The 26,935-nt window shown below is 38.9% G+C and overlaps 1 protein-coding gene, 1 non-coding gene and 1 pseudogene across 2 annotated transcripts; 1 reads left to right on the top strand and 2 right to left on the bottom strand.

Moving 5' to 3' along the window:
- The first annotated feature begins 222 nt into the window (after nucleotides 1–222).
- LOC120162480 lies at nucleotides 223–22,063 on the top strand (annotated as a pseudogene).
- A 990-nt stretch (nucleotides 22,064–23,053) lies between these two features.
- Nucleotides 23,054–23,125, bottom strand: TRNAW-CCA. Its single transcript has one exon. It is a non-coding gene; the product is annotated as a tRNA-Trp (tRNA).
- Nucleotides 23,126–23,485: 360 nt separating this feature from the next.
- LOC120162486 (probable cyclic nucleotide-gated ion channel 5) lies at nucleotides 23,486–24,700 on the bottom strand. The gene is made up of 2 exons (XM_039172625.1): nucleotides 24,671–24,700; nucleotides 23,486–24,340 (listed from the first exon to the last, which is right to left on the bottom strand). Exon 2 carries the CDS (start codon nucleotides 24,320–24,322, stop codon nucleotides 23,909–23,911), a length of 414 nt encoding a protein of 137 aa, XP_039028556.1. The 5' UTR covers nucleotides 24,323–24,340; nucleotides 24,671–24,700; the 3' UTR covers nucleotides 23,486–23,908.
- Between the last annotated feature and the right edge of the window lie 2,235 nt (nucleotides 24,701–26,935).

The following is a 26,935-nucleotide window of genomic DNA, read 5'->3' as shown; positions in this document are numbered from 1 at the left end:
AACAAATAGAGAAAGAAACGGCTATGTAATCACATTATTAATAATTTAATGGCTCGATGTGCTAACTAACTATAAACTAAAGTTTAATGTTAGAATGGAAACATTGTAAAGTTTAATGCTAAAACTAATATGCAACACGAAGTTTAGTGAATGAGTTTGTAAAAAAAATTATTTACTTTTTGTACTTTTTAGGATTAAGTATACAAATGGTCCCTCAACTTAGAGTGTTGTTTTGTTGAGTCACCCGACTATTGAAAGTTGAAAAATGATCTCCCGACTATAAGACGCTACTTTGTTGAGTCTCATGACTATCAAAATTACAAAATAGTCACACTCGACTATTCATATATTTTAAACTTGTCCTTTTTTGTTAAAATATTTGCGGTCGTCTAGGCTAGACGTTAACATGCTCATTGAGATATGATAAAATATGATCCCATAATCGTTTGAACTGTATTTTGTGGATGAAGACTTTGTTTACATTATTTCATCGAGTCGGTACTTGAAATATTATGTTCTCAAGCTAGTTCTTGAAAGCAACATCAATGTCAATATACATAATTAAATTATTATTTTATCATATCCCGGTCAACAAGTTAATGTCTAGTTCATATGACCATCAAATTTTTAACGAAAAAGGACGAATTTGGAACATATGAATAGTCGGACGATCATTTTATAACTTCTAATAGTAGGTAAACTCAACAAAGCAGTGTCTTATAGTCGAGTGACCTTTTTGTAATTTTTAATAATTAGGGGATTCAACAAAACAATACCCTATAATCGATGTACTATTTGTATGTTTTATTCTACTTGCTTCGAGTATAACATTCCTTTATCTGTTACTTGATCTGACCCAAATTTAAAGATATTTCACCATGCATGCACACATAAACACACATTCTCATTTTATCGGATAGAATAGGCATTTAATTGAAAATATATATATAAATAGATGGATATTATAATAATTATCCCTAAATATATAAAGGTTGGCTACATTATTATTTTTGTATCGAGTAGGGTATTTTCCACCATAAACTTAAATTTGACTCAACTCCACCTGATTTAAATCTATTTTTTAAAATCCTCATAAGGTATGTTTAAAACACATCGTGTTGAGATCAAATATTCATCCCTAGATAGATCGAGAATTGCATATCTTAAAATTTTTAATTTCTCATATAATTCTGAATTTATTTTATTAATAATTTAATTTTATGTCTATAAAATTTTATAAATTCATATCTCTAAATTATTTATCATCATTACTTCCTAAATATTCCCACACCTAACATAAAATTTATGTCTACATTTTTAATTTCATGTATTTCTCCACCTTCCTTTTTCTTAATTGAGATAAAATTAATTTCAGTCTTCAAAATTTTTGTCCATACTTGGTCCTTAAAATTGGGTTTTTGGTTCAATTTAAATAAAATTGAAAAAAAAAACTTTCAATTAAAATAAAATCTAAGGGTTAGATTAGAGAATATTATCACGTTTAAATATTATTGTGGATCAAAATAAATTTAAGGACTAAACTAAAAAATTCAAAATTTATAAATTAGAAGTTATTTAAGGTTATAAGCATAAATAAAATTTTAGAGTGGATATCATCGATAAAATAAATAACTAGCCTAAGAAAATTCGAATTTTAGGAGTTCACTCTCGAATAAAATGTGGATCCGCACTGTATCCCCCAAGACTTTCTGCCAAAATAGTCATACCCTAAAAATCTAAGGATTATCAAAATTATTATCTGAAACACCTTGTGATGAATTTCATATTGTTTTTGTGTTAGTATTCATGTATTCTTTTCTTCTGTTTTCTCCTCCTCGATTGCTTCCATTTTCATCTTGCTGCTATTTTTATCTTTTGGGCTTTATGCTTAAGCCTATGTTGGCCCAATTGTTTCCAGGCCTTTGATCCGTTTTGCTGTTATTGTTTTCTGCTTTTATCAATGAAAATATTTCATCATGATAAAAAAATATAGGAAAGTAAACTAATTGTAAAGTAAAAACAAGGAATTCATTTCACTGATGTGGAGTAATCGTGCTACTGTAACACTAAGATCTCGATTATCGACGGTGGAAGCGAGCGGTAATATCGATTAGATTGTGGAATTAGATTAGATAATCAATGATTTCCAAATGATTGTGATATAAATGCGATGCGATGTTCTAGAGAAAGATGTCATTGTCGATGCACCGATCATTCATCGTAGTCAGCTTAGAGATGCTTTAGCTTTTTTGACGAGTTTCGTTCTACTTAGAAATACTGCAAAATTTGTTGTCATTGTCGCCATTGTTGCGTCTTTTGCTAATTTTTTGGGCTTAATATAGTTTCTCATTCTTCTCTTTGTAATTTTCTTTGATTTTGAGTCTGGGCTTGGATTTTTTTTATTCCCGCTTGTTCCTTTTGTGTTCTCCATGGCACACACTCTTGGTCTTACTCAGCCGGCAAACATCGAACACCCCAAGGTGAAATATCCCTTTTTTTTATCGACTCTTTTGGGGTTTGGATTAATTTACTCTCGGAAAAAGTGAATTTCTTGCGTAATTGTTTGGAAATAATTTGTATATTGATTCTTTGTAGGGGTTTCTAAAAGTTGATATTTTTATGTGCGTATCATTGGATTGATTGAATGCAGGATGTCGCAACCGTCTTTCGGGTTGGGTCCCAGAATTGGGCTTCGACTTAGATTAAATGAATTGGAGTCGCCACCGATCTTTTATTCTAAAACAAATAGGTAGATCGAATACCTTATTTCTTACCTGATCTGCGTTTTACCAGAGACGTGTCGGATTCGGGAGTCGGTTACAGTCAAGGAAGGGTTAGCACCCTTGAACTGCCCTTTCGGTACTACGTAATTTCCAGTTGTCTTTAATTAAAAAAATTGAAAGTTAAATTAAAAGGTAAAATGTCGATCCAATTTGCTTACCACTGATTGATTGAAGTTCCCTTAAAAAATAAAGGCGATAAAGAACGAAGAAAAAAAATAAATAAATAAATAAAGGAAACAAGAATGAAGATAAAAATAAAAAAAGGTTAATAAGCAAAGTAAGATAAATAAATAAATGAAATATTAATAATCTATACACAACCAAAGAATGAATAAATACAATGAATAAAAAAAATGATCAAAGAAGTAAAACAAAGTAAAAAAGAAGGTAATCAAAAGATGATTGAAATGTACACATGATAATAATAATAGACATATAAATAAACTATTAAAAAAACATGCATATATACATATAGCATTAGGCAAAAATAATCAAATAAAGGAAAAAATAATAATATATGTATATAATAAAATAAATGTAAATACATATAAATATATATATATATATGAGTACAAAGAAGATAATAATAATAGTAATAGTTATATTTACATAAAAAACATACATATATAACAAGACGTAATAATATAAAAGTAAAATACGAGATACATATATATATATAAAGTAACAAGACGTAATAATATAACTGTTATACTAAATTGGAAGAAAATCAAGATTGAAGGTCGAATTCAAAACAAAATTGGATAAGAAATCGGATTTGGGGATTATGTTAACACACGATTGGAAAAAGAGGGACTGAAATGGTGATTTACCCTATCGTGAAGCAAAACACGCGGGTCTGGCGTGTATTTGGGTCGGGTTAACGGGCCGTATAAAGGCCAATTTTCTGAAAATATTTCCTTATTTTCTCATTTGATCCCACATGGATCAAAACAAACTTTCAAAATTCTCTGTATGTTCTTCATATGTTCTTCAAATGTGAAGAACTCGGCCGGGGTTCATCAAGAGCCCAGAAAACGGCCACCACCCGCCGTTGACCGGCGCCGACCGCCGTCATCGGCGGTGAAAAGTTTATTTTTTTTTTGTTTTTTTTTCCTAAATACGAAAGCTTTTTCATCATTTTTTCAAAAATCACCATAAATCTTTCAAAAAAAATCGGCCTCGGGGAGTAGATCTAGAAATAAAGTTCTGAAAAGCTTTACCCCAAAGTCATCGACCGTATGTTTTTGATCGTTTTCAAGCCAAACCACAAGCACAAAACGACATGCAAAGGAAGAGATGAACGAACAAAGGTAAAACGAATTACTACCTCTTTATTTCTATGCGAATCGTTTACAAATGCTTTGAGTTTGCTTCGGTTTTCTGTGATGTTTTCGTGACCTCTCTCTCGTAATATTTCGTGTGTAATTGTGTGATAATTTCTGGTATATCCCCTGATATCGTTGATTACATGGGTATTTATACACATAATAATGCTATCTCTAGTTCCGAATTTTCAGAGGTTTGTTTGGACTAAAACACTTGTTATTTGCTATTTTGGTGTCCTAAACATCCACGATGGTGGTCTGTTGCCGAGAAGCATGGGATAGAGGCGTGTATGGCGAAGACTCGTGGGGGCTGTTGATCGAGGAATTTGGTCGTGGGACCTTTGGAAGGTTCGGGCTGCGGCGCTCAGTCAGGAGACAAAGTGAGGAGGAAATAGGGTTTCCAAACCCTAGTTCAACGGTTCAATTTGGACCCGGTTCAGACGGAAATACAAGCAGACCGGTTCAAGTGCTTCACTTCGGGCCATTATTGGGCCACGTGTTACTAGTCACTGCTGGGCTACCAATCTGATGTAAACATTATTGTATATAATATATAACAATATTAATTGGTCAAAATTTGGTGTCTTCAGCTGCCCCTCTTTGCTCATTATCGTGTAACGAAAATGGAGCAAAGATTAAAAGACACAAATTTTAACAAGGTCGAACATCCTCTGTCGTAGAGCTGGTTTGTCAATACGAAATGACTCCCTCGTCGTGAGGTTGAGTCAAAACTAGGAAAATTCTGAGTACGAAATCCTTCGTCGTGAAGTTGAAATCAAACTCAGAGTTGTTGGCAAGTGGCCTCTGAATCGTCTTCTGGCTCAAGATACTTCGTCGAGAAGGTGAAACTTGACCTGAAGACTTTGGTGTTGGGGTGTTACAGATGACTCCTTCGTCGTGAAGTTGGGTTATTCTGTTTGTGAAGTTGGAATTGCATATGGCTCCTTCGTCGTGAAGTTGAGCCTGAGAATTGGATATCCCCCGTCGTGAGGTTGAAATCCAATGCAAGTTGTGTTGCTTCGAGGCCAATATCCTTCGCTGTGAAGTTGAAATTGACTCTGAAACTTGGAAAGTGTTTGTTGACAACCAGCGGCCCCTTCGTTGTGAAGTTGAACTTGCGTTGTCTCGAGTCCAATATCCTTCGCTGTGAAGTTGAAATTGGCTCTGAAAATTGTTTGTTGACAGTCAGCCCCTTCGTTGTGAAGTTGAACTTGAGCTGTCTCGAGTCCAATATCATTTTCTGTGAAGTTGAACTTGGCTCTGAAAATTGTTTGTTGACAGTCAGCGGCCCCTTCGTTGTGAAGTTGAACTTGAGCTGTCTCGAGTCCAATATCATTTTCTGTGAAGTTGAAATTGGATTGGGAAATTGTTTGTTGACAGCCAGCGGCCCCTTCGTTGTGAAGTTGAACTTGTGCTGTCTTTAAACATGGAAATTTTGTTGACAACCAGCGGTCCCTTCGTCGTGAAGTTGAACTTGCGTTGTCTGGAGTCCAATATCCTTCGTTGTGAAGTTGAAATTGGCTCTAAATTGGAGAAATGTTTGATGACAACCAGCGGTCCCTTCATCGTGAAGTTGAACTTGCGTTGTCTCGAGTCCAATATCCTTCGCTGTGAAGTTGAAATTGACTCTGGATCTGAGAAATGTTTGTTGACAACCAGCGGTCCCTTCATCGTGAAGTTGAACTTGCGTTGTCTGGAGTCCAATATCCTTCGTTGTGAAGTTGAAATTGACTCTGAATCTGAGAAATGTTTGTTGACAACCAGCGGTCCCTTCGTCGTGAAGTTGAACTTGCGTTGTCTGGAGTCCAATATCCTTCGTTGTGAAGTTGAAATTGGCTATGGGTAAAACCTGCAAAGATATGCATATATGTGATGTTATGGATGTCATGCTCTTAGGTATGCCTAAAATGCGTATGCAACATATGTTATTCTGAGCTCTGGAGAGTAATCTCGATCTCCGGTGGCCTATCGTTGTTGACTCTTGATTTTGAAAGCTTGAAGTTCCAATCTCTGATCTTGAATTCTTCAAATGTTTGATATTTTTTTTTTGAAGATGCTTCTCAACTATCTCAAACATGCGCATGAGCCTTGATCGGCTTTTGGGTACCTGTACTTTTCAATGAATCTTTGTACAGTAATATGCGATTATCTTTCATAAAAAATAAATAAACTATTAGGTTTAAATCTAATTCAAGATGCTCGAAAGGAAAGATGATCTTTATTCATAAAGGAGGAGAAGAACAAATAATATATGGCAAACATTCTAGAAAACGAATACACGATGATGTGTAAATGAACGTCTTAGATCTCGATAATGTGGGCACTTCTGAGCTGAAAATTCGTTTGGTGACCTTGAATGCAGCCTTTGCCAAAGGGTTTTTGAAAATGCGACAACGTTCGGGAGAGTGCGACATTTCTCCGATTTATTGAGTTTGTAGAAGATTCCTGTGCCGGGATGTTTCCACTATTAATATCCAAATTGCCTTTGCCGGGTTTTCAACTTGGACTCATCCTTGGTTGCAAGACGCCCTTTGCGGGTTTTCATCTTGAACCCACCTTATTTTCTCTTCTTTTGTTCTTTTTTCCTCTTTTTCTTTTCTCAATTTAGGGCGCCCTTTCGGGTTTTCACCCTAAACGTTCTTTTCTTTCCTTTTCTTTTCTTTTTTTTTTCAACTTAGAACGCCCTCTCGGGTTTTCATCCTAAGCGAAGTATTTCTTGATTGCGTCCGAGTTGATGGGATGTGGCAGTTCAGGTCCGTCCATTTCAGCTAGGACGAGGGCTCCTCCGGAGAAAGCCTTTTTCACGACGTAAGGTCCTTCCCAATTTGGCGTCCATTTTCCTCGGACATCTTTCTGGACTGGCCAAATTCTTTTTAGCACCAGATCTCCCTCGCGGAATATTCTTGGGTGCACCTTTTTGTCATGTGCTCGGATCATTCGTTTCTGATAGATTTGACCGTGATGAATGGCTTTCAGTCTTTTTTCATCTATCAGATTAAGCTGATCATATCTGGATTGTGCCCACTCTGCATCATCCAGTTTAACTTCTGACAAGACCCTAAGGGACGGAATCTCGACTTCAATGGGTAGCACCGCTTCCATTCCATAGGCTAATGAAAATGGAGTTGCCCCAGTCGAAGTTCGTACCGAGGTTCGATAAGCGAACAAAGCAAAAGGCAACTTCTCATGCCAGTCTTTGTAAGTTTCAGTTGTTTTCTCCACTATCTTCTTAATATTTTTGTTTGCTGCTTCTACTGCTCCGTTCATCTTTGGTCTGTAAGCAGTGGAATTGTGATGTTTTATGTTGAACTGTTCGCAAGCAGCACTCATCATCTTGTTGTTCAAGTTTGTTGCGTTATCGGTGATAATCCTTTCAGGTAGACCATACCGACATATAATTTCTTTCTTCAGAAACTTGTAAATAGTGGATTGAGTGACACTGGCGTATGACGCAGCCTCTACCCATTTCGTGAAATAGTCAATTGCTACGAGAACGAAACGGTGACCATTCGAAGCCTTCGGATGGATTTGCCCGATAACGTCCATGCCCCACACAGAGAAAGGCCATGGTGACGTCATTACCTGAAGCGGATGAGGTGGAACATTTATCTTGTCTCCATAAATCTGACATTTATGACATCTTCTGGCATAGTTGATGCAATCACTTTCCAGTGTGGACCAAAAATATCCGCATCTCATTATTTGTCTTGACATCATATGCCCATTTGCATGTGCTCCACAAACTCTATCATGTACTTCTTCCACTATCATTTTTGCCTCTTCAGCATCGACGCACCTTAACAGAACTTGATTATGGCTTTTCTTGTATAAAACCTCTCCGTCAAGGACGTATCCCATTGCCAACCTTCTAAGGGTTCTCTTATCGGTTTCGGTGGCTTTTTCTGGATAACTCCGATGCTTGATATACCGCAGAATGTCGTAATACCAAGGCTTTGTGTCTTTCACTTCTTCAATTTAGTAACAATGAGCTGGGTACTCATACGACTGCATGTTGATTGGCATCATTTCAGACTCCCCACCAGCCCTGAATGCGGCTGCCAATGTAGCTAAAGCGTCAGCCATCTGATTTTCTTCTCTAGGCACGTAGTGGAAGGTGACTTCGTCGAACTCTTCGAGCAGATCCAACACTAGTTTTCGGTACTCTAACAGCTTTATATCCTTGGTTTCCCACTCTCCTCGGAGCTGATAGATTACTAAGGCTGAGTCTCCATACACCCGCAAAGTCTTTATATTTTGCCCCAGTGCAGCCCGAATTCCCAAGACACATGCTTCATATTATGCCATGTTATTGGTACAATCAAAGTTTAGTCTGCTGGTAAATGGGTAGTGACTCCCTTCTGGGGAGACTAGGATTGCCCCGATGCCATGTCCTAGTGCATTTGATGCCCCATCGAAGTGCATTCTCCAGGAACTGTCCGTTGAAATGCTTGCTTCCTCTAAAGATATGGCCATTAAGTCTTCGTCTGGGAAATCAAAGTCCAGCGGCTCATAGCTCTCATCAGTTCTGCTTGCCAAAAAATCGGATATGGCGCTGTCTTTTACCACTTTTTGGCTCACGTATTCGATGTCAAATTCAGACAAAAGCATCTGCCATCGGGCTAACCTTCCGGATAGAGCAGGTACACCCATCATGTATTTTAGTGGGTCTAACTTGGAGATCAGCCAAGTGGTGTGATACAACATGTATTGTCGAAGTCTTTTTGTAGCCCAGACCAGGGCACAACAAACCTTCTCAATAGGAGGATATCGGACCTCGCAATCGGTGAACTTCTTGCTCAAGTAGTAGATGGCTCTTTCCTTCTTCCCAGACTCGTCGTGTTAACCCAGGACACACCCCATGGAGCTCTCGAATATGGAGAGATACAGGAACAGAGGTTTGCCTGGGATAGGGGACATCATGATAGGAGTGTGAGATAAGTACTCTTTTACTTTCTCAAATCCAATTTGACAGTTTTCATCCCATGTTCCAGGGCTGTTTTTTCGGAGAAGGCGAAAGATCGGATCACACTTGTCAGTTAGCTGAGATATAAATCGGGCTATGTAATTCAATCTTCCTAAAAAACCTCGGACCTCTTTTGTGTTCGCGGAGGAGGTAGACTCTGGATGGCCTTAACCTTATCAGGATCAACCTCAATGCCTTTTCTGTTGACTATAAAGCCTAATAGTTTCCCGGATGTCACCCCGAAGGTACACTTTCTAGGGTTTAGTCTTAGTTGGAACTTTCTCAATCTCTGGAAGAGCTTCCTTAGATTCTTGACATGTTCATTCTCGGTTTGTGCCTTAACAATCATGTCGTCAACATACACTTCGATCTCTTTGTGCATCATGTCGTGGAATAGGGTCACCATAGCTCTCTGATATGTTGCCCCAGCATTCTTTAATCCGAAAGGCATCACTTTGTAACAGAAAGTTCCCCACATTGTGACGAAAGTGGTATTCTCCATGTCTTCGGGATGCATCTTGATCTGATTGTACCCCGAAAATCCATCCATGAATGAAAAGTAAGCGTTCCCGGCCGTATTGTCCACCAGAGTGTCTATGTGTGGCAGAGGAAAGTTGTCCTTGGGACTAGCCTTATTAAGGTCCCGGTAATCGACACACATGCGTACTTTCCCGTTCTTCTTCGACACATGCACTATGTTGGCCACCCACTCCAGGTATTTGGCTACTTGGAGAAAACCGGCATCAAATTGCTTCTTGACTTCTTCCTTGATCTTAAGGAGCATTTCTGGTCGCATTCTTCTCAGTTTTTGCTGCACAGGTTTGAATTCTGGTTTGATTGGCAGTTTGTGAACTACCATATCTGTGTCTAGTCCCGGCATGTCTTGATACGACCAAGCAAACACATCTCCGTACTCCTGAAGTAAGACTATCATGTTTTTTCTTGCTTCAGTCGAAAGAGTTGTGCCGATTTTAACCTCCTTTCGATCTTCCTCAGTGCCCAAATTTATGATTTCGATCACCTCCTCATGTGGCAGTATTTGCTTTTCTTCTCTTTCTATCATTCTCAACAATTCGGTAGGCAAGTTGTACTCCTCTTCATTATCGCATTCCTCAAATTCCCCAAGACAAATGGTTGATTCAAAATCCACTTCTGGATCAGGATCATCAGTGCCCACATTATCGTTATCTGGGAGCCTGAAAGGAAGAAGATATGCATGTGTGAGAGGATAATATCCCACACGGAACGGTCAAGAATTAACTTTGAGAGTAACTGGAAATGAAGTACTGGAATGAAGGAGATAGAGAATGAATTCAAAAATAAAAGAAAGGTTTGTTTGCCCTGGAAAAGAAAAATGCATCTTTTATTAAACTTAAACCAAATGTTTATTTACCCTTACAAAAGATCACCTATTGCCCCGGGTATAGGCAAATAGAGATAGTTCGAATATTACTCTGAAAGATTCTTGTAAACCACAGGTAGTTCCTCCACCGACCAACTGCTAGGTACAAACCCATGTGGCAGAGGGCATATCCTGGATCTATCTCCGTTGTCAACATCTTCTGTGGTCACGGCATTAACGTTCAGATCTTCCAGAGCCGTTTCTAACTCGGATATGGTGGTCTCAAACACATAACCACCTGACTTGAATGTTCTGAAGAGCGGCGGGAATGTCATGGGCTTCCATTGGAGTTCGTTTCCAGTCAATCTGGCCAACCTTCTCTCCCGGTTCTTTTGGATCTCCTTTCTCTTTTCATGATAATTGGGTTGAAAACCGAGCCCAAATTGGTCTGATTTTGAGATAGGAAGGACAGGATTGATCATCCCTTGCAAATATTTCCCAAAACCTTTCCCGGTTCTGGCGCATTGGCCCAGGGTTTGCTTGATCTCCATCCTTGTGCATTTGGAGAGTCGAGGTCTTGGGATTCTCTTTCCTTCCGCCACGAATGTGGCATTCACAAACTCCAAGGAGCGGAACGAACATTCTACTGCTTCCTCGTCTACTTCGATGTATGGAGCCTCTGTGGTCACGCTTGCCACGATATCTTCCTCAGCGTTGATAATTACTAAGGCCCCATCAATGACAAATTTAACTTTCTGGTGCAACGTGGAGGGTACCGCACCTGCTTGATGAATCCATGGCCTTCCCAAAAGACAGCTATAGGACGACATGATATCCATCACAAGGAACTCAACATCATAGGTGGCTGGTTCGATAGTTAATGGTACCTCGATCTTTCCGATTACCTCTCTTTTGGTCTCATCAAAGGCTCGGACCACATTCTGACAAGCTCTCATATGAGAGGTATCTATTGGTAGCCTCTTCAGTGTAACCAAAGGCATCACGTTCAAGGCCGAGCCATTATCGATTAAGACACTTGGTAAAGCGTGCCCCTTACAGTAGGTAGTAATGTGTAACGCCTTCGTTCGGCCTCTTCCTCCTGATGGAATCTCATCATCTGAAAACGAGATGAGATTATCAGCTTGAATATTGTTCACCAGTCGATCCATCTTGCTGACTGGTATGTCTTGTGGCACGAACGTTTGATTAAGGACATTCAACAACGCTTCTCGGTGTGCTTCCGAGCTTAAAAATAGTGCTAGCATTGAAGTACGTGTAGGTAAGTTGTGGAGCTGTTCTACAATGTTGTACTCGCTGTGCTTCAAGATCTTGAGGAACTCTTTAGCTTCTTCCTCCTTTATAGGTTCGTTGACAACTAGTACATCTTCTTTGAACGGTTCCAGTGGTCTTTGCCCCACTTTACTATTACCTCCTCTGGAAGTACTCACCTTACACTCGTACTTCCATGGCACTTGCCGATTGTCCTTATATTGAAAAGGCCGCGGTGCGGAGATTACCACCTTGGCTGGTGTTGTCACTGTCATGCTTGCCTTAGGGGTAATTATCAAAGGACTACCCCTACCAAATTTTCTATCTGATGATTCTCCAGTGGCACAAACATCTGCTTCTAAAGAATCTTGAATTTCTTCGTAAAATTCCAGCTCCTTTCGATCCATCATGAGCTGGACTAACAATCTGAACTCTGGGCAATCTTGCATTTTATGCCCTTCTTTGTTGTGGTAACAACAATGGTTACCATCTTCATTTTCTGTCGTATCTAGATATGGTGCAAGAAATCCTACCTTTACCATTTGGCTCCATACCCAAGCCAAAGGAGATTTAATTTCCGAAACACTTGATTTAATTCTCCTTCCCCCTTCAGTAGTAATGGCATTGATTCCTGTCTCCTGATGATTGGGCAAGGGATTCTGGGCGACGTTTGGTGCTCCGGAGTTGAAAGTGATCCAATTCTTGTTTCTCATTCTTTGCACAAGTCTCTTGAATGCGAGACAACTTTCAATCGAATGCCCCTGCACACCGCCATGGTATTCGCAGTGAGCGCTCTCGTCATACCATTTCGGGTAAGGGGGATTTATTGGATTCATAGGATAAGGCGACACTGCATGAGTGTCGAAGAGCTGTTGGTATAATTCTTTATACGTCATGGGAATGGGGTCAAACTGCTCCCTTTCCCTTTCTCTTCTTGGTTCTCTCTGGTTCTGTCTAGAAGTACCGGATGGTACAGTTGCTGTGGAATTTGAGCTTGAGATCGTAACCCCCTTGCTGACACTGTAGGTGTTTACATTGTTGATTTCTCGCTCTTTGTTCTTCATGGGAGGTTTTTTACTGGAGTCTCCTCCCTCAATCTTTCCTTGTTTAATGGCCAACTCGATCATTTCACCGGCCATGACTAAATCTGAGAAACTTCCCGACGTGATTGCTACCAAGTGCCCGAAGTAAGGTGCCTTCAAGGTCTGTACAAACAGCTTTCTTGTTTCCTTTTCATCCAAGGGTGGATGAACTTGCACAGATAAATCCCTCCATCTCTGTGCGTACTGTCGGAAACTCTCATTGTGTTTCTTCTCTAGGCTTTGTAACATGACCCGGTCTGGTCTCATATCGTTGATATGCTTATACTGCTCCAAGAAAGACTTGGCTAAGTCTTTCCACGTCTTGATATGAGTTCGGCTAAGCTGGTTGTACCACCGAATAGCTGAACCGGACAGGCTCTCTTGAAAACAATGGATCAGGAGTTGGTCATTCCCGCCATATCCTGTCATCTTTCGACAGAACATAGTAATATGGGCTGAAGGGCAACTGTTCCCGTCGAACTTCTCAAACTCAGGAACTTTAAACTTTGGTGGAAGCACCAAGTCTGGAACTAGGCTCAGCTCCATTGCGTCCACTCCATAATAATCATGGTCTCCCTGGACCATCTTTATTTGATCTTCTAATATTTTTATCTTTTCTTCCATCTTTTTAGCTTTATCTTCCTCGTCAAAGTCTGGGACATGATAATCATCCGGATGATCATCAGGGATGATTGTAGAAGTTTGTATCTTCACAGCAGGTGCAACTTTCGCTTTGGTAACGAATGAGTCCCCGGGTAGTGCTGCTTTCCCTTTAGTAGCAGATGTGTCCCCGGGTAATATTCCGGGTGAGATAACCACTTGCGGGGTTGGTGGTATGGCCACCCCCTCGGAAGAGATGCCCCCTGATGCACTAGCTTGCTGTAGACCCGACAACTTGGCTATGATTTGGTCGACCAAGGACTCCTGATTTTTCTTGATGGACTCAAGAGTACTTTCACTGTTCTGAGCCATCTTATCTTCTAGTTCCTTTTGAAGTCTTGCCATGTGCTCTTCGATCTTCTCCATTCTGGCTTCCATTTGTCTTTTTTTGGCTCGAGTATTATGCGGGTGATGTGTATCTGATGCTTGTGGTGGTAAGCTCGGTGTCTGAGACATGTTCTGTTAGTTAATACGAATGTAAAAACATGGAAAAAATATAAAATAAACAGACATGAAATATAAAATGCAAGAAATGCAATGCATGATGTATGCAATTGGAGGCATTGATCCAGAAAAGTGTTCATTATTATAAATAACCCTTGTTTAGACAAAAATGTCTTATCTTTTGAGAGACATAAAAACAGATTAAAGGTACATTCGGACTAAATCCTCTAGACCCCGAACAGCTTCCAGTAGGTTGACAAGTCTTCTGCCTTCATCTGTCACTGGTTGAATGCCTTGTCGAACCACACCAGCTTCCCTTGCTAGGCCGTGAAGATGACGGGCTACTTTTTGCACTTGATCCAGGAAATCTCGTATGGTTGCGTCTCGGGCCCTCACCCTTCGCTGTGCTTGTTCCCAACGGAAACGCCATTGTAATCCTCCGTCGAAAGGCACTATCTGAAGCTCGTTTGCTTGCCTCTTGAACCCATCTACAATAGCTTTTAACTCAGCTATTGTCTTTCCATCTTTCTCATGTTGTCTTTCTAAGTCAGCTATCCGAACTCTCAAGCGCTGGTTCTGATATTGACTATCTGCCAAGCGTCTTTGGGCAGTCTTCATCTGTTCCTTCCAAGCTTTCTCATCAGGCCCCTCAAACTTCCTTTTCAAGCTATGAGATTCGTCTTTCCAGTATTCAGAGGTTATCTTCAACTTGGAGTTATCCTTGACCTTATCTTGATACCCCTTTCTCAAGTCTTCGAGCTCAAAACGGACTCTTTTTTGTTCTTTTTCCAATTTTTCTGCCCGATCTTTCTGAGAGTCAGCATCAAGCTTCCACTGATAACGTTCAGCTTCAAGTTCCTTTATCCTTTGCTTCAGCTCATTATTCACGGCTTCAAACTCGGTCTTGGCTATCTCGAGTTCAGAAGGGACATGCTTGAGATGTTCTTCCATGGTCCGGGTGTCATCACAGTCTGGCACAGGGATGTTGTCATTCTTTCTTAATCTTCGCCACTCCACATAATCCGGAGTGAGCATGCTTCTGGCAGCTACAACATCCATCCGGAATACTTTCCTCCACGAATCGGCTGCTTCTTTGATCATCTTCTTATAGCTGTCGCCGTGATACTCAAACTCTGACCTAGCCAACCCGCACGTTGCTGGGACAAACTGACGTGCTCCATATTGTCTAAGTGTTAATAGCGGAGCATACCCGACTGCTCCCCAAAGTCCAAGTAAGGTCACAGTGTCGGAGTCACCACATCGAAAAAGAACATCACTGAGGAATAACCAAGGGGCTCTCCAGACAATATCTCGGTCTTGAAGATGCGTAAAGACCTTCATCCATTTTTCTTTTGAAGCGCCTTCATGCCATTTTAAGGTAATAAATTCACCTAGAGGTGAATAGGTGGTGCTGAAACGGCGGTAGGCAACCCCGTCAGTCTTCCAGAAGTGGCTGTGAATCCAGACCTGAAGGAGCTGAATGCACCTGGTGAATCTTCCTCCGCCAGTTCTTCGGCAATGGTTGAGCGATCGAAAGGTCTCGGCCAAGATGGCTGGTGCTGGGTTAACTCGTTTAGAAAGTTGCTCAAATAGTTCCACCACGGCAGCGTCAATGCACCCCAAAGCCTTCGGAAATATGATCAAACCATACAGACCCAGTGCAAAAAGGTCTATAGTCTTCGACTCATCAGGGTGGTTTTTCATTAGTTGCTTTATATGGATCCACTCGATTCCTTCCCTGCTACCTTTGTGCCGGAGTCGATCAGTCACCCACTTTCCATCAACCCCCACAATCTTGGCCAGTCCGTTCTTGAAGGGCTGACTCTTGATATGTTTAATATATGCCCTCTCTAGTTTGATGCTTTCGCAGTGCAGTAGAGTAGTATACTCTTCGATAGTAGGCACCATGTCTTCCTGGTTAAAGGTGAAACAACTATATCCCGGGTTCCAGAATTGAATTAATGCTCGGAGTATGGGCTCATCAGTCTTGACATGGAGCAAGAGGGCGATATCACCATATCGTTGGCTGAACTTTTGCTTTCTGTCATTCTTCCAACTGTCCCAAATGTTTCGCAGCTCTTGGACATTATTCTGTTTCAGGCTGACAGCGGCATAACTAACCAGTTCTGACACATAGTTTCCCTGAAGACTGACTCCCTTCTCTTTCTGAGCCTTCTCGGACCATAGTCGTGCCTCAGCGTTTTCAATCTCTTGTATTACAACACCTTTGTCCATTAATTCGAATTATTTTGTGTATAACAAACGCTTTTTAGGGATCAATAGCCTCTTGTAATGATGCAAATGCTAGAAAACAAACACAAAGGCAAAAACGTTAGTAAAATAAAAATACAAAATAAAAAAATGACGGAAGGAAAAAGCGCAACAAAAAACATGGTTAGGGTAAAAATATCCTAAGTTTTGGAACGTGGTTTCGGGGTAGGCTCTAATTCTTCATGGTCTCCCGGTTTAGGTTTTAAAAAAAACGGTACCCGAGTTCTCCTTGTCGGTGCCCCCTTGGGCTTGCCAGACCCTTAGTCCTAAACCCATCACAGGCTTGTGTGGACTAAGTTAAACTCGAGGGGACACATTCCCTTATGCCCGCACGGTGAATAAATTCACACGAAGACATAAGGTATATGAATCCCGAAGACTACTTGCTAGGCCCGCACGGTGAATAAATTCACACGAAGGCGTCGCTTTCACCCCCACTTAAAATAGGAATTGGAGCTCGGGTATAGAGCCTTAGATGAAAAAAACTTTGAAGTCTGAAATCATGAGAAAACGATTAGTCCAACTATTTACTCGAAAATATAATCAAAAGTAAGTAAAAAGGATCGAAATATTACCTTAAAATTTAAACTTACCATTTTCGTTAAAAAGACAACTGGAAATTACCTTAGCCTGACTCACTTACCTGTCCCCAGCGGAGTCGCCAAGCTGTCGCAACCGTCTTTCGGGTTGGGCCCCGGAATTGGGCTTCGACTTAGATTAAATGAATTGGAGTCGCCACCGATCTTTTATTCTAAAACAAATAGGTAGATCGAATACCTTATTTCTTACCTGATCTGCGTTTTACCAGAGACGTGTCGGATTCGGGAGTCGGTTACAGTCAAGGAAGGGTTAGCACCCTTGAACTGCCCTTTCGGTACTACGTAATTTCCAGTTGTCTTTAATTAAAAAAATTGAAAGTTAAATTAAAAGGTAAAATGTCGATCCAAATTGCTTACCACTGATTGATTGAAGTTCCCTTAAAAAATAAAGGCGATAAAGAACGAAGAAAATAAATAAATAAATAAATAAATAAAGGAAACAATAATGAAGATAAAAATAAAAAAAGGTTAATAAGCAAAATAAGATAAATAAATAAATGAAATATTAATAATCTATACACAACCAAAGAATGAATAAATACAATGAATAAAAAAATGATCAAAGAAGTAAAACAAAGTAAAAAAGAAGGTAATCAAAAGATGATTGAAATGTACACATGATAATAATAATAGACATATAAATAAACTATTAAAAAAAACATGCATATATACATATAGCATTAGGCAAAAATAATCAAATAAAGGAAAAAATAATAATATATGTATATAATAAAATAAATGTAAATACATATAAATATATATATAAATGAGTAAAAAGAAGATAATAATAATAGTAATAGTTATATTTACATAAAAAACATACATATATAACAAGACGTAATAATATAAAAGTAAAATACGAGATACGTATATATATATAAAGTAATAATATAATAACGGTTATAGTAAATAAATAAAAAGAAAAGTAACAGGACTAAATTGGAAGAAAACCAAGATTGAAGGTCGAATTCAAAACAAAATTGGATAAGAAATCGGATTTGGAGATTATGATAACACACGATTGGAAAAAGAGGGACTGAAATGGTGATTTACCCTATTGTGAAGCAAAACACGCGGGTCTGGCGTGTGTTTGGGTCGGGTTAACGGGCCGTATAAAGGCCAATTTTCTGAAAACATTTCCTTATTTTCTCATTTGATCCCACATGGATCAAAACAAACTTTCAAAATTCTCTGTATGTTCTTCATATGTTCTTCAAATGTGAAGAACTCGGCCGGGGTTCATCAAGAGCCCAGAAAACGGCCACCACCCGCCGTTGACCGGCGCCGACCGCCGTCATCGGCGGCGAAAAGTTTATTTTTTTTGTTTTTTCCCTAAATACGGAAGCTTTTTCATCATTTTTTCAAAAATCACCATAAATCTTTCAAAAAAATCGGCCTCGGGGAGTAGATCTAGAAATAAAGTTCTGAAAAGCTTTACCCCAAAGTCATCGACCGTATGTTTTTGATCGTTTTCAAGCCAAACCACAAGCACAAAACGACATGCAAAGGAAGAGATGAACGAACAAAGGTAAAACGAATTACTACCTCTTTATTTCTATGCGAATCGTTTACAAATGCTTTGAGTTTGCTTCGGTTTTCTGTGATGTTTTCGTGACCTCTCTCTCGTAATATTTCGTGTGTAATTGTGTGATAATTTCTGGTATATCCCCTGATATCGTTGATTACATGGGTATTTATACACATAATAATGCTATCTCTAGTTTCGAATTTTCAGAGGTTTGTTTGGACTAAAACACTTGTTATTTGCTATTTTGGTGTCCTAAACATCCACGATGGTGGTCTGTTGCCGAGAAGCATGGGATAGAGGCGTGTATGGCGAAGACTCGTGGGGGCTGTTGATCGAGGAATTTGGTCGTGGGACCTTTGGAAGGTTGGGGCTGCGGCGCTCAGTCAGGAGACAAAGTGAGGAGGAACTAGGGTTTCCAAACCCTAGTTCAACGGTTCAATTTGGACCCGGTTCAGACGGAAATACAAGCAGACCGGTTCAAGTGCTTCACTTCGGGCCATTGTTGGGCCACGTGTTACTAGTCACTGCTGGGCTACCAATCTGATGTAAACATTATTGTATATAATATATAACAATATTAATTGGTCAAAATTTGGTGTCTTCACAGGATTAATTCTGAAACTAAAGAAGTAAAAGATTAGCTAAATTTTTTGTTAGTTTAATGTTGTGGAAATGCTTGAAAGATCTCTTTTGCTGCAAAAGAGATCGATGTGGCAGAATGGAAAGGGGACCTACTTGCAGTTGGGGTCACCGTGAAAGACATGATCAAGGATGAAACCTCCAAGTTTCAGAACTCACTTTTGAAAAAATTAGATGGCCTGTTGCGTGGTTTCTTAGGGAAGGCCTCTTCTGAGGAGGATTTCACAGGGAAAACAGGCCAGTCCATGGTTCATAGACTTCCAGGCCTTGGCTTCAAAAGGGTTGGTTTGTTTGGCCTTGAACAGTCAGCTTCATCTCCAGCTGCTTTTCGTGGGATTGGTGAGGCTGTTGCTGCAGCTGCAAAGATTGCTCAAGCCAGTAGTGTTAGCGTCTTCCTTGCCCTCTTCAGAAGGCCTCTCCACTGAGTCGAAGAGCAATACTACTTCGGCCCTAGCATCTGGTAATGCTCTTATGATTCCTTAGTATCATGATCTATGTTCTTATTCTGAAGATTGGAGTTTATCTTAGTTGAATGGTTTTCATTCCCATAGGGACGGTGTTGGGAACATGTGACGATAATAGATACAAATCCGAGTCAAAGAAACCACTGCTTAAATCTGTGGATATTATTGGTCTTGGAACTGGACCAGAGACTGAGAAGAAGCTTAAGTATGCTGAAGTTGTTTCTTATGCTATGCTATTTGGAAGAGAGCTTGTGAATTCATTGGCCAATGTTCTTTCCCCTGGTTCGTACAAGCATTATTCTTGTATTTTTTTTAGATAATAATTTATTTTTGCAGTTAATTGTAAGTATGATTATTGTTTAATTTTATGCCTGAAGGTGTAATGAGAAGTTTGAATTTCTAACTTGTCACTGACAGAGTATATAGTTTCAATGGGGCAATTAAAAGATGAGAAATTTATAAAATTTGAACTAATGTGCCTTTACATGCCTGCAGCTGCACTAGCAGCAGAGGCTTCAAAGATTGCTTCTAAGAACAGCGATGTTCTGTCTGCAAACATCCTGACAGAAGAGCAATGCAGGGAGTTGAAGATGGGATCTTATCTCGGAGGATTTGCAGCATCTGCAAATCCACCTCATTTCATCCATTTGTGCTACAAACCCCTTAATGGACCTACTAAAACCAAGTTAGCATTAGTCGGGAAAGGATTGACTTTTGACAGGTAAGTTCATATATACATATCGACATATTCTAACAGGAGGATACTTTACTTTCCTTGGTATGTGGAAATGAAGAAGGATGGAAAATTTGTTAATCAAATGGCTAAGATTCAAAGTAAGAAAGTGGTTACGAATCTTAACCGATTGATTAACAGATTTTCTATCCTTCCTCATTTCCATCCTCTATACCAAGCAAAGCTTTTATGATTCTGTGTCCATAGGAAACATCCCTATTTTTGAAAACTTGTCTTCTATGTTCTTAGTGGTGGCTACAATATCAAGACCGGACCTGGTTGCTCAATTGAAACCATGGAAGTAGACATGGGAGGTTCTGCAGCTGTTTTTGGTGCCGCAAAAGCCCTTGGACAAATCAAACCTCCTGGAGTAGAGGTAATTCATTTGTTTGCTCTCATTTTACTATTGCTACTCTCCACCTCTATGCATCCTTTTCAAGATTATATTTTCAAGGCTGAGTTGCTGAGGAAAGGATGAGTATTATTTTCTTATTGTGTTTTATATTGTGTTTTATATATTAGTTTATATTTGTTTGCCTTTTCTGATTTATGCATCGAATCTAGTCTGTGACCTGTCACTTCATAAATTCTCCTATCACGCAGGTTCATTTTATTGTTGCATCTTGTGAAAACATGATCAGTGGAACGGGTATGAGGCCTGGATATATTGTCACAGCTTCAAATGGAAAGACAATTGAGGTATCATGAACTATATGGTATTGTGACATGTATTATTGGGTATTTTCTTCAATGTCTCTCATAAATAACTTGTTTCTCACCATGTAGATTGCAGGTTAATAACACCGACGCAGAAGGTAGGCTTACACTAGCAGATGATCTGGTTTATTCATGCAACCAAGGTGTTGAGAAGGTAAAACCAAAAGCTGGACACCATTATTTTGTGATGACAGTCGTCAATCTGGTAGTTTCAATTGCTTATTTTGGATAGATAATCAGAAATGCATTTTCAAGACTTGTTAACTAATTTTGCAGATAGTTGACCTGGCAACACTTACTGGGGCTTGTGTTGTTGCTCTTGGACCCTCAATCTCAGGTATACATGACACAAATTTTACAATTCGTGGAAAATAGTTTTCTGAACTTAGCTTTGGTTAGTTTTGGGAGCAAGTTTGGAGAAACAAGAGGATATCTGAAAGTTTAACACATCCATGAATGAAACTCTGCATTTGCCTTTCAAATGTTCAAAACTGAAACTTCAATATAACACATTTTAATTGAAAATGTTTTTCATATTCATAGTCGGTTCAAAAGGCCATTGCATTCATAATTTTCATTGGTTGTTACTCGATTATAACCAAAAGACTATCTCACCACTGTCATTGCATTGGAAACTTTTCTTTTAGGTGTCTTCACACCCAGTGATGACCTAGCAAAGGAGGTATTGGAAGCTTCAGAGGTGAGTGGTGAGAAATTTTGGAGGATGCCATTGGAGGAAAGCTATTGGGAGTCGATGAAATCAGGAGTTGCTGATATGTTAAATACCAGTGGTCGTCAAGGCGGCGCTATCAATGCAGCTCTGTTCTTGAAACAAGTACGTAAATTTTACCGTCTGTATATCTTCACACACTCGTAAAGACATATATTGCAATCTCCTCTGTTGAACCATATTGCAAAATTCCGTTGCAGGTTGTTGATGAAAAAGTGCAGTGGCTGCACATTGACATGGCCGGGCCTGTCTTGAATGATAAGAAGCACGTGGCAACTGGATTAGGCATCTCAAATCTGGCGGAATGGGTTCTGAAAAAACTCTTCTTAAATGGCTTTGGACCATGCAGAGCGAAAAAGGAGAACAACCTGTTTGAAGCTGTTGGGTTCTTGAAGATCTGTTTCATGAATAAAAAACATGTTACGAGGAAAGGAGGGGGAGTGGTATAGTGTGTTTTCAGTTTGTTTCAATGAAGTTAGAACTACATAAAGCCTTTTTAGCAATAAATTTCCTTTCCTTTCCTCATCATGCTTTTATGGTGATTGACTTCTAACTTGGTTTATATGGTCAAATTCTTTATGTAGATATAGACAGAAACAAAACACATGTTAACCAACAGAGTCGACTCGTACATCCAAAAGAAAAAGAAGTAAACTATTGTCCATGGTGCCAAATTGGTAATTATTTATTTTATTGATAATGTCAACTCTGAAAGACTCCACCATCCTCTAACAAAGGAGTCTTGCAATCCATTATGGTGTCAAGCTACATAGATCGATCCTATCATTCTACTTGCTTTAGATTTGTCAAACTTCTTCGTCACGTACTATGGTAGGATGTAGGCTCAAATAATATAAAAACCAAACTGAAGAAAGAAAGAAAAAATCCAACTCTCTTCGGACTCAGCTTATTTCATACCTCTTCCTCAATCTTTATATTTCGTTCTAATATGTTGTTTTAATAAGATAAACCGTCATAAAAAATCAATTCTTATCAGGTTTTAATATTTAAAATAAAAGAATATTCGTAAAATTAGATTTTACGGAATTTAATGAGAATTTAGTGTCAAAAAGGGCCAACTTGGAAAACAATCTCCATTGCGGATTAGACGGGGCGGAAAGCGAGCAAGAAACAGTAAAGTTCCATTGCTATGGATATTAAAAAGACTAAAACATTGGAATAAGAACACAAATGATTGAGATTTGAATCCAACGAGAATCGAATACGCAATCTTGTGATCTGCAGGCAGACGCGATAGCATTGCGCCATGAATCCCACCACTCTAGCAAATTGAAGCAACTCTGATATGTGTATTTGTAAACGTTGAAGCTGAGAATCAAGCGATAGAAACATGGGAAACTAATTAAGGAAATTTAAAGAGTATAACGGAAAAAATACCAAAGATAGCCGTCGATTGATATTATCCGTTAATTCATTGTGCAAGGAGTAGGGTTTCCTTTTATTGGACGAGTCAAAAAAATCACAGGGATGTTGCATAGGGAATTGAACCCGACGTGAATCGAACACGCAACCTTCTAATCTGGAGTCAGACGCGCTACCATTGCGCCACGGATCCCTTTGTTGCTACAAGGCATAATTATGATATAACATTACTTTGAGTAATTTATAAACGTTCAGCTGTTCTCAAATAACAGAAGAGAATGTTTAACTGCTGCAGTCAAGCAGTAGTGTTTCATGTAACTGGCTATGTGAAACTTCTGAAGTGGTGATGGATTCTTAAACAGAACTATAAATTGTATAGGTTCGAAGTATTTGGGTTTGATAATTGAGTTGAATCATTTAGATTTTGTAACAGTTTCGATTGCCTTAACCGAACAATCTCATAATATCCCAGCGATCATGCTAAAGATGATGCGTTGCATTTTCCTTTGGTTTCGGGAAATGGGAACTCTACGCGAGTCCAATAATGAAGCATCGAGCAACCTTTACAGTCTCAAACATTACTTCAAGCAAGCCTTTGTTACCACTGCAATTCCAAACTTTTATGTATTTATACACTGTTTTTAGATCTTCTAAGAAAAAATACAATAACATAAAATTAACACCATTTTAAATCAGACAGCAATAATTACACATTAATCTGCGTCTTCGGCGGTAAAATCGGGCTCAGAAGGCTTCTGTAGTTTCACCAACTCCTTTGCACTCTTAGCAATCTGATTTCGATGAATACCACGAAGTGCATTCGCTGCAAACTTGGAAGCTAAGAATGTGGCACGGATGCTGTACGAACCTCCACCACTGTTATTGCGGGTTCCTTTTGATCCTTCTGCTTCCTCTCCTTCTTCCTTCCGACGAAGCTCTTCCTCTTGGAATAGCACCGCCATGCGGCTTGAATAAATCAAGCTGCCCAGGTCCTCCATTGCAGTGAATGAAAACGGAACGTGTGTTGTACCTGTCTACTGTGAAGACGCCTGAATTGACCGGCAACAAATTTTAACTCCTCGGCTGTAAGGGCAAAAGCTTCAACCTCAGTCAAAGCCTTCACCGTCCGAGTAGATGTTGGAAGGTTTGCACCGGTTTTGGGATCCAATGCCCAAGTTAGAAGTTCCTCTCCACAGAAATCTCCTTCTTTAAGCAAGCTGCGGTTGAAAAAACCATTCCTTCCACCATCTGTTGTTACGCTCTCAAGGCAGCCAGGAATAATGAAAAGCATCTCATCAACAGGATCCCCCTCTCGGACTATGTAAGTATTCTCGGTAAACAGGCATGGTTTAAACCGATCACAAATGGCATCAAGCAATCTCTCATCCATACTCTCAAACAGAGGAACCTAAAAAAATGGAAGCATGCTAATCAAAATACAAATCGGGATGCCAGTTAGAAAAGGACCAAAAACCAGGAGGAAAAGGAAATGGTGTTGAAGCCTTGAAGGTATTGTAAAGATAAGATCTATATGCAAAAACGAAACAGAATTGAGATCATGAAATAATAGCAAAAAGAACTTCTAGAAACGTACTAGATATAATGCAAACATGAGATTTATGCCATGGAAAAAATATGTATTCCATGTGCCTTAAAATAAGGGTGTAGAAAGACAAATGGAAGGTAAAAGAAGAAAAACAAATAAGGGAAAGATACAAAAAGAAGTAAAAGAACTCACCCTTCTAACCAAAGCCAGACAGAGGTGTCTCTTAGGGTGCGTTTGGTTCATAGAATGTAAGATTATCAGTGGGAATGTAAGATTATCACGGAATAGGATTACTGAAAATGTTGAATTTTGTGTTTGGTTAGCTTAACAGGAATGGAAGATTACCGTGTTTGATTAAAAGAATAAAAGATTATTGGAATGTATATTTTATCAAATTGTCTTTATTATATATTTATTTTTTTAACAAGTTGAAAAGTATTTATATATTTTCTTTAAAATTTTAAATTCATAAAATTTATATAATTTTTTTATAAAATTGAAAATATAAAAAGGTTTAATGAAAGGGTAAAATTTTATTTTAACCCCTAAACTTCATATAAAATTTTAATTATAGATTTTTTTTGTAAATCTAAAATAGTTTAAGGATAAATTTGTAATTTAACTTTCGTAGAATTTTTATTATTCAATGAAAGAAGAATGATATTTTTTAAAGAAAAAAAATTAAAGGCATTTTAGTCCAAAACGCCGTTAATCAAACAATACATAAGGAAATGGAGGTAATGACATTCCCGATAATATACCCAAAAAAATCTACTATTGGTAATCTTACATTACCGGAAATGAGATTCCCGGACTAACCAAACGGGGAATGTGGATTTCATTCCTATGACATCCAAACGCCCCCTTAATATCTCTCCTTGGATCCTTTGGTAGGCTTGAACCAAGCTCTCTTCATCAACACCGCGTGTTTCCAACCACTTGTACTTGAAACAGAGACAAATACATGTTTTTTCTTTTAATTTAAGGGATGAACTTAAAAAAATTTAGGATAGAGTAAATTTATAAAACTTTAATAAAAATAAATTTTAAAAAAGATATAAGAAAAAAATTAAAATATAAATAAATTTGAAATTTTAAGAGGATCGGGTATCCCCTGGTCCATCTGTGCTGGATTAGATAGCTCTCTCATTTTAAGTTGCGTATATAAAATACATATGATTCATTGCGTGTAGAGACATATGTCATGCACCGGTGCTTTTTCTGTATATTTAAATACAAAGGACGATGTACTCGTGTTGGTGGCTTCATCTTCTGGTTGATCACTTGTGATTCGAAATCCAGCATGTGAAACTCTTGAACGAAAGCAACATCTAATATCATTTTCCATTGGCGCTGCCGGTCGTAGAATAATAGAAAAACCAGTAGCAGAAGCCAGCCGTCAGCTTCCAAAACCTACCCAACCACACTCGTCATCTCACCACCATAACATCATTAATGGAAAACCAACAATGTAAGATCCTCATCCTCGTGCAATGCAATATCTTTTCTTAATCTTTCAGCCGCCCACGACTATCCACGTGGGGAAAAAATATGGACGGGCTAATTCTGTCGTGCTGCTGCTGTTTTGATGTAAAGTATAAATAGGTTTGGGAGACAGACGTTTTCGTATGAGTAAAATTAAAAAAAAAAAAAAAAGACACGACAAAGACATGTAAAGTGAGTTATGAGGTCAAGAGTAATGTTGGCAACCTTTTTGTACTGAGTTGCGTTGTGTTTGACTTACTCGGTGTCTTGGGAGATGTCCGGACGGCAACTTCCTATGAGCCTCCCTACATGCATAAGTAGAAACACTTCCCTATTTAAATTAGGCTTCCGTTACGTTTTGATTTGTTTGTTATCGTGTATATTTATTTAAGTTCGATTCTATCAAAAAATTAAATATTAAAACTTTATATGAATTTAAATATTGATTTGCCTTCGAGTTCCATAAATAATTTGATTTTTTTAAATATTTAATTACGACAATTAATCCATGAACAGATGGTTTTAGTCTTCTATTGATTTGTATGATAATTAAACCATGAAGCGACGATATGCGGAGGGAACAACGAAGATCAATTCCCTCCGGGAGAGTTCTTTGCTGCAGTGAGTGATGGGTTATGGGATAATGGAGCATCATGCGGAAGGAAATATAGGGTAAGGTGCATCAGTGGCCCAAAGAGGCCGTGCAAGGTTAGGTCGATAGTCGTGTAGGTAGTGGATCTCTGCTCCCAGGACCCTTGCCCCGCCACTTTGCGTTTGTCGAACAAAGCCTTCGATGCCATCTCAAAGATTGATGCCAAAGTTAACGTTGAATACGCACAGTAAGAATCCTTCAAATATTAGATGTATTTAAGCATACACCTCTATGTTATTGTAAGAATCCTTCAAATATTAGATGTATTTAAGCATACACCTCTATGTTATATCAATAATAAATATATGTCAGTAAGATCT

The sequence above is a fragment of the Hibiscus syriacus genome, unplaced genomic scaffold (assembly GCF_006381635.1).
Source record: "Hibiscus syriacus cultivar Baekdansim isolate YM2019G1 unplaced genomic scaffold, ASM638163v2 tig00111402_pilon, whole genome shotgun sequence".
Classification (NCBI taxonomy): domain Eukaryota; kingdom Viridiplantae; phylum Streptophyta; class Magnoliopsida; order Malvales; family Malvaceae; genus Hibiscus; species Hibiscus syriacus.
This window is presented reverse-complemented; position numbering and strand designations above follow the sequence as displayed.

Bases quoted from the DNA above. Each gene is read 5' to 3' on its own strand.
- LOC120162486 (XM_039172625.1), bottom strand. From the start codon at position 24,322: ATGGATGAGAGATTGCTTGATGCCATTTGTGATCGGTTTAAACCATGC.